This window comes from Protopterus annectens, chromosome 1.part1 (genome assembly GCF_019279795.1).
Source record: "Protopterus annectens isolate FY-2018-M chromosome 1.part1, PAN1.0, whole genome shotgun sequence".
Lineage (NCBI taxonomy): Eukaryota > Metazoa > Chordata > Ceratodontiformes > Protopteridae > Protopterus > Protopterus annectens.
Genome location: NC_056726.1, coordinates 459,347,715 through 459,360,764, shown reverse-complemented (window position 1 = coordinate 459,360,764; position 13,050 = coordinate 459,347,715). Strand labels below are relative to the sequence as shown.

The window sequence follows — 13,050 nt, the reverse complement described above, 5'->3', positions numbered from 1 at the left end:
CAAATGGATTTTGACTGTCTGAACATATATGCTACAGACAACCCCAAAAAAGATGTATGTATACAGCCCCCAGATTCACCTGCTGCAAAAATCAAAGTCACTGCTATACAGACAAATACTGCTTCAAGATGTTAAAGTTAATGCTGCAATAAAAATATCTCACAAAACAAGTAAATGCAAACTTAACAAAACAAACTTAATTTATGTGTAAGAAGTTAATCTGTACAAGTCAGCCACAAAATAATATTTATTAAGCAAGGCTTGTTTATTTATTGGAACTACAATGAATGTGCAAAGTGGCAGGCACTTGTACAAAAAAAATCTACTTAGCTATAATAGGGATGTCTTCATTTCAAACACCACAGTGCTGGTACAAATGTGATACTTTAGCAAAACAACAAAGAGGAGTCTAGTCGCTTCTCAAAAAGAAAACACGTGCAGCTGATAAACACCCAGGAATTCCATTCATTCTCTAATTATCTACTTTATTCAACTCAAGTTAGCGGGAGAGAAGCTTATCCTGGCATCCACCTGTTGCAAGACAGAGAAGTCAATCCTTGATGGGACACAAACTTATGGACAATTTGGGGGATCACAAACTCACCTACAGCACATTTTTGGGATGCAGCACTTAGCAAAACCCCCATAAAGATGCAGAGAATATGCAAACTGTACAGAGAAGGCATGTATGTCAGTTGGAAAGAAACTGGAGAACCAGTTGATGTGAGGCAGAAATGTGCAGCTCACACTTCAATCAAAACATTTTGGCATAGGTACTAGGCTATCGGCTCAAGGGCCTAAGTAAGCCTAGCCAGCAAGGTTCCCTGGCTTACGCCACCCAAGAAAGTTATTTTCCTGTGCCCCTGTCGAGCAGAGCCACAGAAGTGATCCCCGGGGTGCATTTCCCATCCACTTATAATAAATAGCCTTTACAGGTCTTGAACCCAGGACCCCATACTCAAGATTATATCATCCAGGATGGGACTTGAACCCACAATCCCTGGCTTAGGAGGCCAATGTCTTATCCATTAGGCCACTGGGGCCTTACACTGGGGCATGTAAAGAAGCATTTAAAAAAAATATTCTGAACTGTGTACATTTTCATTTTTCTGATGAACATCTCAACTAATGGAACATTCTTTATTCAGATATAAAGAATATAAATAATTTTAAACAGCTTTATATTGTAACAGTTGGTGAAATAATACCTTCAATAAATTAAAACCCTCCAAAAAAGTCATCAAATGACTGGAGTCTCAAATGCTAGACCAGCACTTTCAGTTGCTTGTATATCCAGACTGTCAAGGTATGAAAACAGCATATATGGTATTTAAGGAACCAGAAAATTTTATTTAAGTACAAGGGTCTAGAAATGTTCGCAAGAACACATTAATCTTCCTTTAGGGTATCCAGCTTCTTCAGCAATTGTTGCTCTCTTCTTAACCTCATTCTCTCCTTAAAATCTTCAAGTTCTTTCCTCTGCAGGGAAACAGAGCAAAACAAAATCATTAAAACATAGTTGAGCGACCAATGAGTAAAACTGCACCATTAAGGTAAATGGTCTTGCTGAACACTGATGTGTAAAATCAAACTGCAATACTTACAAACGAAAACACTTTGTTGCCATACAAAACATAGTTAACTGCAAAATACCTATCCAGACATCTAGAATGCAGGATCTAAATGAATGTAGCTGTTTAAATAATAGGTAATACAGTGAACACCTAAAATGAGACAGTATCATCTACAGGGACATTTAGCTTCTGTCTGCCCTTGATACAATTGTGCTGAACTACTCTTGGCATTTCTCCACATTCACAGCAGTATCACAATTTCTGGAAAAAAATGACTGCCTCTGAAAAATCAGACAATACTCATTCAGTAATCACCTTGCATGCACCTGAGACAGCTGTTCTGCAATGTGGGCAGTCAGTGGATAGGCTTTTCTTTTTCTGAACTAGTACAGGACTTGAATAAATTGCCGAATCATTAACAGAACTAATTTCAAAATATGACACAAACTAGTTACATCTGGTACAGACACACATGGTTCATTCATCCAGTGGTTTCAGTGTCTAACTGGTTTAAGACCTTAAGTGTGGGTCTTAAGATATGAACTGTAAGTTAACAACTTAAGTACAGTTTTGTACCTACCAAAAATGTAGATGTTCGAGTGTAGACACTGCTGCAGTCATTACACTTGGGTTATCCTGCCATCAGGCGGTCCCGCAGTCGGCCTGAGTTCCAAAGTCTTGGTCCGGCGTCAGTTGCTGTTGCCTCTTCTCTGACGTCAGTGCGACAGGGGTATAAAAGATGCAGCCGACGCCATTTTCTTCAGTTTTTCTTGTCCCAGATGTCAGGTGCCCCCCAAAAAGGAAGGCAATGCAAATTGCTAATAAAACATACATATGAAAAATAGTAAAAAGCTATCAGTTTCCAGCAAATACTCCCCTTATCCAGTAAAGGGTAGAAGGCTTAGGTACGTACCAGCAAGTAAGAGCTGAAGGAGGGAGGGTAACCTGGACTGCAGCAGTGTCTACACTCTAACATCTACATTTATGGTAGGTACAAAACTGTACTATGTTCATCGTGTGACATTGCTGCAGTCATTACACTTGGGTGGAATCCCAAAGCTGAGGTAGGGTGGATGATCTATAAGGCATTAGGAGTGGTTATAAGGCCCTGCAGGACAGCCTGCTCTGGATTTGGAATATAAGGGTAAATGGTAATGTTTGGTGAAGGTATGTACAGAACTCCATGTTGCTGCTTCTAAGATGTCCTTGGTTGGCACTCCCCTGAGGTAGGCAGTTGTAGTGGCTGTTGCCCTGGTGGAGTGAGATCTAATACTGCTAGGTACAGGTTTTCCATGGTGTGTATAGCAAAAACGTATACAGTGGGCTGTCTGCTTTGAAATGGCTTTTCCCTGTGCTCCTGCAACATATGCTACCAATAATTGCTCAGATTTTCTGAAAGCTTTGGTTTTGTCCAAGTAGAAGCGTAACGGTCTGTGGATGTCCAAGAATGTAGTAATCGCTTGCCTTTGTTCTGTGGTTTTGGATAAAAGGTTGGCAAGTGAATTGATTGGTTTAGAGCTACACTTGATATTACCTTAGGCATAAACGTAGGGTTAGTTCTTAAGGAAACCCTGTCCTGGTGGAAGATGAGGAAAGGTTTCACTGCAATTAGCGCCTGCAATTCTGAAACTCTTCTTGCTGAAGTTATTGCCAGTAGCAGAGCAGTCTTCCAAGAGAGGTATTTTAATTCTGCTGTGTTAGCTGGCTCAAAAGGAGGCAAAGTTAATTTTTCTAAAACAAAGTTGAGGTCCCAAGTTGATATAGGTGCTCTGCGGGGTGGTCTCATGTTTTTAGCCCCTCTGAGGTACTGTTTGAGCAAAGGATGTGAAAAAATTGGTGGATGCGTGTTGTAGTGAGCAGAAATGGCTGAGGCATGAATCTTGATGGATGAGAAGGAGAGGCCCTTGTCCAGCATCTCAGTTAAGTATTGTAGTATCTGATGAATGTTTGGGACAAGAGGGTCAAGGTTGTGTGCTTGGTTCTAGGCATAGAATCTCTTCCATTTATCCGAGTAGGCTTTCCTGGTACTAGGCCTTCTGGCCTCTATAATGACATCCATCACAGCTTTGGAGAGAGGCAATGCTTGCTTGGTTAAGGAATTTTCCATGCAGCTAGATTTAAGGTCTTTAGCTGGCTGTCAAGTATCTGATTGCTGCGTTGTGTTAACAGCTGTGGGATTTGTGGCAAAATCCAGGGTGGTTCCTGTGCTAAGTTCTTTAAGATTGGATACCAGTGCTGGCGTGGCCAGTCTGGTGAATTCAGGATCATCCTTGGCTCTTCCTGCCTGGCTTTTATGAGTACCTTTGGAAGGAGAGGTAAAGGAGGGAAAGCATATACTTGTAGGTTTTTCCAGCTGAATGAGAGGGCATCCACTTTCCATGCTTATGGATGGTAGCTCCTTGTGCAGAATTTCTGTAATTGGCAGTTCGTTGGGGATGCAAACAGATCTATGTCTGGGTTCCCCCATTTTTGTGCTATCATTCTGAAAATATTTGGACTTAATTTCCATTTGTGAGGATCCACTATGTTTCTGCTTAGGTCGTCTGCCAGTGTGTTTTTCTCTCCTGGCAGAAATTATGCCTGCAGATGAACTTGGTAGTTTAAAGCTGTGTTCCACAAGGTCATGGTTTGTCTGCAGAGGGGGTAGGAGTGTGTTCCCTCTTGCTTGTTTATGTACCACATAACTGTGGTGTTGTCTGTCTTCATTAGTAGTTGTCCCGGATGTAGCAGGTCCTTGAAAGCTATAATTGCATTTTGTACAGCTAGCATCTCTTTTTGACTGATGTGGAGATGTCGTTGTTCTGCGGGCCACTCGCCCTGAATACATTTTCCTGCCATGTGTGCTCCCCAGGCGTAATCCGATGCATCTGTTGTCAGTGTCTGCCTGGCTGTGGGTTGAGTAAAAGGCTGTCCCTTGTTGAGGTGACAAGCTTGAGCCCACCATTGAAACTCCTGTTGTAGGCAAGGAATTAGTGGTATAACTGTTTCCAGATCTTGACAGTGTTGAGACCATACACTCTTTAGGTACCATTGTAGTTTCCTCATATGCAATCTGGCATATGGAATTAGTAGTATGCAAGATGCCATGTAGCCCAAGGCCTGCAGATTTTTTCTTGCAGGGAGTTGGGTCTTTGTTGCCATTAAATGAAAATATTGAGTCAGTTTTCCTTGCTTGTCTGGCGTGAGATAAGCCATCTGAGCCGCTGTGTTTAAGCTGGCACCCAGGAATATTATCTGTTGTGAGGACACTAGTTTTGATTTCTTTTCGTTTACTGTGTACCCAGGCAACTTAACTTTTTTACTTACGCCAGATGCTTTAGAGGAATGTCTTTGCTCTCTGCCTGGATTAGGCAGTCGTCCAGGTATGGTTAAATCTGAATTCCTTTTTGCCTGCAAAATGCAATTACTGGTGCCAGGCACTTTGTGAAGACTCTGGGCGCAGTAGATAAGCCAAAGGGCAGTGCAGAGAATTGATAGTGCATTGAACCTGCTAGAAATCTGAGGTATCTTCTGCAGTTTTGTCTGATAGGGACATGCAGGTATGCATCTTTGAGTCCAAAGTCACGAGCCAAGCTTTCTTGCCCAGCATGGGAAGAAGCTGCTGTAGTGTCAACATTTTGAATTTCGGAACATCCAGGTAAGTGTTCAGAGAAGAAAGGTCCAGACTGGGTCTTCATGCTTTGTCTTTTCTGGGAACCAGAAAAAGTCTTGAGTAAAATCCTTGGCCTTGCTCTTGTGCTGGTACCTTTTGAATAGCTCCTCATATCCATGAGTGCTGTAATTTGTTTTTGAGCCTCTGTACATTGATTTGGTGGCAGATTTGGCATTCTTTTTAGCCTTGGAAGCATGTGGAAGTGAAACCTGTTCCCTTGTGATATGATGTTGAGAACCCATTTGTCTTTGGTGATACAACGCCAATTGTGAAAGAAAAGAGCCAGTTTTCCTCCCAAGGGAGCTGCCAAGAGAGAGCTGTTTGGCAGCCATAGTGGGAAGTCATTGAGACTTTATATGGTTGAGGCCTGTCTTCTCCTTCTTTCTGGCCCAGAGTACCCCAATTGCCTAGGTCTGTAAGGGCCTTGTGTCTGACCTCTACCTCCTGGACATCTATATCTGCCCCTTTGAGGTCTGTCGGTGACTGGAAAGGACCAATTTTTGTTGGCCAATTCCTGCTAAAACGAGGAGGTTGAACCTGTAAAAAATCTTTGACCGTTTGCATAGATTTTGCCTTATCCTCCATCTTTTTTAGTACCTCCTCTGCTTTAACTCCAAACAACACATCCCGTTGCAAAGGTGCGTCCAGTAATTTGGCTTTAACATGATCTGGTAGTGTATGTTCTTTTAACCAAGCATGCCTTCTTATGACAGAGCCTGTAACTGCTGCTCTACAGGAGGCCTCTAAGGAATCAAAACCACATTGCAAAGTATGTTTTCCCACTTGTTCAGCTGCATGCAATAAATCCTGCATTTCTTTCAAATTAGGAGAATCTGTATCTGGAAGCATCTTTTGTTTCAACTGAGACATTAAAAATTGCTTATATTTTAGCATGTGAAACTGGCAATTCAAGGCTCTCATGGCTAAAGTTGCAGATGTATAAACTTTCTTGCCCCATCTGTCTAATGCCCTGGAATCTCTGTCAGAGGGGACTGGGTTTTTAGCAGATGAGGCCTTAATCCCTTTGGGTCCCTGAGAAATAGTTTCAGGGTCTGCAACAGGGCTTGTGTATAGACATTTGTGTGAGTCAGGGACTCTGTAATATCTATCCGGCTTAACTGGGGCTGGTGGTAAAGAGTCAGGGTTTAAGCAGGATTCACTATACACATCATCCACAATATCTAACAGGTGGAATAGCAAGGGGTCTGTGTTGAGGCAATAAGAGGAAATCCCCAAGCCTTTTCTTGGATTCTGAATAATCCTGGCCTTCCCAGTGGAAATGCTCCCTCATGGAATGTAAGGTCTCCCCAAAGGAGTAGTCCTTGGGTGGAGAGGCTGATGGGATTGATTCCTCAGCATCTGAATCCTCATAAGGGGGTAAGGAATACCCTAGGTCTGAGGAGGAGTCAGAGGGAATGGATACCTGGTCTGAAGATTCATAGTCAGCATCTTGTCTGGGCCTTTTATCTGGGGGGGGGGGGGGGGGTTGGGACCCTCTGATCAGAGTGATAAGGTCTTCGGACATTTTTAGCATTTGTTTCTTTGGCATGGAAACCTGGCCTGGAGATTGCTGTGTCTGTTTCTTCGCTTTTAAGGGAGGCTTAGATTTAGTAGAGGGTTTAATAGTTAATTGGGAAGGTCTGAAAACACCCTCTGAAGCTGTGGAATGTTCAGCTACTTCGGTTCCCTCTGTAGGATTAAGTTTGGTAATCTGAATAGCAAGAGCGTCCGAAGGCCCAGCCAGCTCCACGTGGGAGTCGGAGGCGGTCTGTGGTTCTGTAGAAGTGGTCGTCAGGGGCTGCGTAGGCGCCTCGCTGAAAACCAGAGAACCGGCGATCAGCCTAGAAGAGGCCTCGTCGTCAGTCTTGGGCCTCGGATGCCTGTCCTTGTCTTTGCGTTTTTTATGGATTCCGGTCGTCGGAAGTTCCGACGGCATGGTGTAGTTAAATTTTCTGCCAAAATAAAGTCGGGCAAAATCAAACCGACATTTAATAGTGCGCTTGTTAAACCTAGCACAAAACCAGCAGCCAGTGACGTTGTGGTCTGAGCCTAGGCATGGGATACAGTAGGAGTGGAAATCCTTATGAGGTATTTGCTTCCCACAAGAAATACAATTATTAACTTTTACTGACATCGGTCTGAGGCAAGAAAAAGTTTCTCCAACGGGGTACTTAGCTTTTTAGAAGACTTCGGTTCTGGATTCGGAATGAAAATCTCAGGAGTCGGCCGACTGGCACTGGCGAACTGCTTCGGGCACCGCGCAGCAAGAAAGACTGAAGAAAATGGCATCGGCTGCATCTTTTATACCCCTGTTGCACTAACGTCAGGGAAGAGGCGACAGCAACCGACGCCGGACCAAGACTTTGGAACTTAGGCCGACTGCGGGACTGCCTGACGGCAGGATAACCCAAGTGTAATGACTGCAGCAGTGTCACACGATGAACATCTACAATGTAATATACAAAGAAGAGAGACAAAACTAGTGAGGTTGACAGTGTAGTACGGGGAAGTTCAGATTTGTATAGCATGCAAATGACTTGCTATCTATAAACTTCCAATGCTCTAGAAAGCAGTAAAGGATTATGGCCCCGCATGTAAAAGTGACAGCCTGGGAGGTGACCTATGCAAACTGAGCTAACACTCGCTTCACTGCATTGCTCTGTACAGATCTTTATGCAATATGTCTGACTACAGAATGCAACAGCCATCAGATCAGTGTGAACATGCATTACGGGCCATTAACTGCATTACATCTATGTTTTTCTAATGAGAGATTATCAGCACAATGAATCTGTTCCACTTTGTCCCACTCAGAATGCCCAACCAAGTGAACAATGCTGTGCTCGTGTATGTCTGTAAGCAGATGTGCATTACCTCCCCTGCTACAGTGCAGTACAAACTGTCACAATCCCACCTGGACCCCAAAGTCAAGGCTTCTGTCAGTGAAATACTGCAGGTGATGCAGTGCTATGTTGTTCTCTTTACTGATGAAATGTAAAGCAGACAATCAAAGCTGTAGTCAGATAGCTATCATAACTATTGTCATATACCACAGTGTGAAAACTACTCTGACAGTTATTAAAATATCTAACAAATCTGCAGCTGATTACAGTTCAATGTACAACGTATCACAAACTCCGAGCCTCAGAGACCTTACATGAGTTTGTCACCTGCTGATCCTCAAATACCCTGTTACCAAACCATTTATCTATGTTTGATTTAAACATTTTGAGTCGAATTGCCTTTAAGAATTAGAAAGACTTTAATTCCGTAGCTTTTCAGCCCTACAATAAAATATTCTTTTCTCCTGAACAGTGTTGCATACAGGCATCTTCACAAAAAATTATTTCTAGTGCCTACACTATGCCACATAAATTCTAACCTAAAGTAGCTGATAACAAGGCAATATTCATGCATTCAGAGACTAGTATAAGATCTCCTCTCACTAGTCTATAATTTATGTCAAACAGCGACAACTGTTTCAAACTATTCCTAGAACATAGATGTTGAACTTCAACAACCTGCCAAGTGTAAAACCTTCTTTCCAATCTATATAACACAGTACAATTATAAACACAAACTGCTATAGAACAGACTATATATATGTGGTCTCACAACATCCTTGTAAGGAAGGAGCAATACTTTCTCATTACAACTAATGATACTACATAAATGTCTCTAATTACAGCATAACATTTTCTGATAACTAGTGAGAAATTATTTTTATACTTCAATCTACTGTCCACTACCAAACCGTGATCCCTATTCTTTTTTTCACAGCTTAAGAGAAGCGTGTCTACAGTATATGGGGAGCATGGATTGTTAATACAAAAGTGCAACTCTTTAGTTTTACTGGCACTGAACTCAATGTGCTTATTCATCAATTGTGTACAAATAACTTAACACAACATGATCATTGGCTGAATTAGTACTTGACTAAACCTTAGTGTCATCAACAAATGTACTGATTAATAAACTATTTTCAGTGTAAAGCCAGACTTGAACGTGTTAAAGTCCATCCAAGGTCTGACCCCTTAGGAACACCCACCATAATAGTCATGTCCTTGGGCATAATATCCTCAGTTCTCCCCTTACAGTTATTTTAGTCAACTAGCTATCAGCCAACTTAATATGCTGATTAATAACACATTTTTACAGAGAGGGTGATCTCAGCATAAGACATAGAATCAAATGTGTTAAAGAGATCAATAACTAACAAACCCATATCAACAGACTCGTGCATGCTGGTTAAGCAGAATATACCTTGAGAAAATCCAGCCTCCCTGAACCACCTTAGTTAATACCCACTAACTCCTAATAACTCTAACCCCACAAATTATCTTAGAAAAACCCTTTCCATAACTCTACCACTATTCAGACAAATTAGGGTTTAGTGTCATGGAAGGGTTTTGGTGTAAAAACGGCAAAACAAAACAGTTTTCCTATGTCAATCTTTTATAGTTTCAGTGTTTGGGGTTTTGTAATGTGAATGTTCAAAACAATTTTTCCAGTGTTTTTTTATTCAGCATTTAGAACACTATTAACAGAATCACATGATAATCATACACATATACACATATATGTGTTTGTGTGTGTGTGTGTGTGTGTGTGTGCGTCTATATGCATACGTGTGCTACTCACTCACACAAATATGTATAACTTGTTACAGGTAAGTTTGTATGTGTGTGTGTGTGTTTGTGTATACACGTGTACAGAAAGACAACAATTTGCTCAGGTTTGTGAAGCACTCACCTGATCAGCTGTGCTATTCAGGAAAGTGATTCTAATGTGCAAATTAGATAACAGTGAGGACTCAACATCTGAATCACAATAATTCTGAACAGTACAACTCAGTTTATTTTAGCAGCATTAGCTGTGCTATTTGGATGCTGCTTATGAATTTTAGCCAGAGTTAACCAGCATGAGTTTAACAACTATATGGCAAAACAATTTAAAGACAGCAGGGAGTAACCTGCCACACATCTTATTAATAAGGAGAAATTAATAGTAGGAACTAAACAGCCTATAATTGCAAAGTACCTTGCTAAGGTAAGGGAAAACAGCTCCTGTACTTTACAAAAAAAAAAAAAAGCATCAAACCAGGCATGTCCAAGGGTCAGCTTCCGGTGATTTCTCCTGTCCACCTGGTGAATCTGGGCATACTGGGGCAATGCAACAATTGCCTCATGGGCACAGACAACCCTCTCCTTCTACCACCCAACACTACAACCTGTGAGAGATGCACTTACATAGCCAAAATTAAAGCAAAGCTCCCTCCACCCAAGATTGTGCTAGACAGTCAAGAAGAGAAGGTTAACACCCACACTACACCTCAAGCAACACACAGCCCTTCTAAACCCACACCACTAACACCCACATGTAACAACACTAAATCCACATATGCAGAGGCCCTTAACCGTAACCTGCCCAAGCACCAAGGACCTCTGAAGCTGAAACGCAAACAAACACCAATCACAACCAAAGTGTCACATAGTTCACAACACCAGTGTGCCACCCAGCAACAGCCCCTAAGGCAAGACAATGTACCTAACACTTTAGTCATAGGTGACACTATAGTCCGGCACACTGATGTCCCTCTCACCAGGTTGAACAAGGAGAAAATTACAGTCAGCTGCCTGTCGGGTGCCAGGATCTGCCACATAATGCATGCACTCAAGTCACTCCGCAACAAGCACAGATATGACTCTGTCTTTGTCCATGTTGGAGTGAATGACTTGAGACGTACCTCCCTGGACTACATGAAAAGAGACATGAAAGAGCTCTCGGATCATGTGGCCCAGGCAGGTATGACCCTAGCCCTGAGTAGCATCCTGCCTTTGCCCAGAATGATACCACAATATAAGGACAAAATGATTGACATCAACAATTGGCTAAGCTTCTGGTGTCATTCAAAGGGGATCCAGTATCCGTCTGCCTGGGACGACATGATTGACAGACGACGATGCTTTGCCAGAGATGGTCTGCACCTGTCGCCCCTGGGATTCAGGTTACTGGCTAAGGCTCTTGCCACCCCTGTAGTGCCTTTTTTAGGCAAAGTTCAAAGGACAAAACCTCCACCATAACAGGTACAAGCATGCAAAATCTGAAGGTAATGCTACTCAATGCTAGAAGTCTAAACCTCAAAATGCACTCTCTTGAGGCACTCCTAAAAATGGAGAATATCGATATCTGTGCAGTAATTGAGACCTGGTTCAAGGCTCCAGAGAGCACCCCATGCAATACCAGGCTACTACTCTTACCACACTTTTCGGCCACTAAACCAGGACAGAAACACTAAAGGCGGAGGAGTGTCAATATTCACCAAGGATATTCACACCACCAGGCTAGTTACCCAACACAATGCGTCTGAAATTCTCCAGGTGCAACTAACACTAGGTAAGACTGCAATCCAAATTGTAGCTTGCTACAGATCCCCCACCATACCCCAAGATTCTCATTACACCTTTCTAAACATACTGGAAAATATTAAGATAGAACCAAACACCCTAATACTCGGTGATTTTAACTACTCTGCCATTAACTGGGAAAACTACTCATGTACCAACACCTTTGCCCAACGGTTCTTGGAATTCATAAATTCCAACGCCCTGGATCAACTAATCCATACTCCCACCAGGGGCTCCAATATCCTAGACCTGGTCATTACCAACATGGGAAATCGATACTCCACACCTATGGTTACCCCCTCGTTAGTCAGGTCTGACCATAAGCTAATCACCCTTAACATCCACATCCCATCCCCACCCCCCCAGTAAGGAAACCTCCATAAAAAACTTCTCCAAAGCCAACTTCATGCTACTCAAGTCAGAAGTGACAAACTTCATGACACCCATGCAGACGGGAACTGAAAGTTCAACTGCTGAATCCTACACTAAAGCACTGTACGAGCACATCCACTCATGCATGAATCGTGCCATCCCAAATAGAACCAAGATGCACTCATCCAAAAAAAGGAAGCCAATCTGGTGGTCCCCTGCCATAAACAAACTTTACAACAAAAGGAAAAAACTGTTGCAGAAAAGAGGAAAATCCCAGGATGCAAAAAACTCTCTTACCAGCCTCAGTAAGAAACAGAGATCCCTCAAAAAATCCTCCAAAGCTAGTTACGAAAATAAAATTGCCAAAGATTCCAAAGACAACCACAAGGCATTCTATAACTATGTCAAGAATCTAAATGGCAATGCTCAGATCTGCTCTGAGCTAAAACAGAATGGCATTAAATATACTGATTCCAAGGATATTGCCAATATCCTTGCAGATCGATTCAGTGCCAACTTCACCCCCCTCTCACCCCCTAAATGGCCCATCTCAATACCGGAAGATTGCCAAATTCTGGTAATAACAGCCACACAGGTAAAAAACGCACTCTCCAAAGCTAAGAATACAGCATCCATGGGACCAGATAACATCCCGGGCTGTGTACTACATGAACTACAATATGAACTGGCACCTCACTTAAGTGTCATGTTTAATCATAGCCTCACCTCAGGTTTCGTGCCCATTGAGTGGCGCAGAGCTACAGTTATCCCACTCCACATGGGGGGATCCACCTTGGATCCCGGAAACTACCGTTCCATCAGTCTGACAAGCCTTATCTGCAAGGCCATGGAGCATATGATCATGGAACTTATAAACAAAGACATTGGCAACCTTCAAACACTGGACCCAACCCAGTTTGGGTTCGTGAAGGGCTGATCTTGTCTCCTGAACCTGATTGACTTCTTCAAATCAGTCTCCAGAGCCATGGACAAGGGTAAGGTGGTCCACACAGCCTATCTAGACCTTGTCAAGGCCTTTGACACC

At 42.6% G+C, this 13,050-nt stretch overlaps 1 protein-coding gene across 1 annotated transcript in view; it reads right to left on the bottom strand.

Moving 5' to 3' along the window:
• Window positions 1–229: 229 nt before the first annotated feature.
• The window catches only part of LOC122805765 (protein PET100 homolog, mitochondrial), a 273,886-nt gene continuing 261,065 nt past the window's right edge, over window positions 230–13,050 (bottom strand). Inside the window, exon 4 of the mRNA XM_044076036.1 lies at window positions 230–1,479. Within this exon, the coding sequence (XP_043931971.1) occupies window positions 1,390–1,479 (90 nt within the window). The 3' untranslated portion in view covers window positions 230–1,389. The remainder of the gene's footprint in view (window positions 1,480–13,050) is intronic.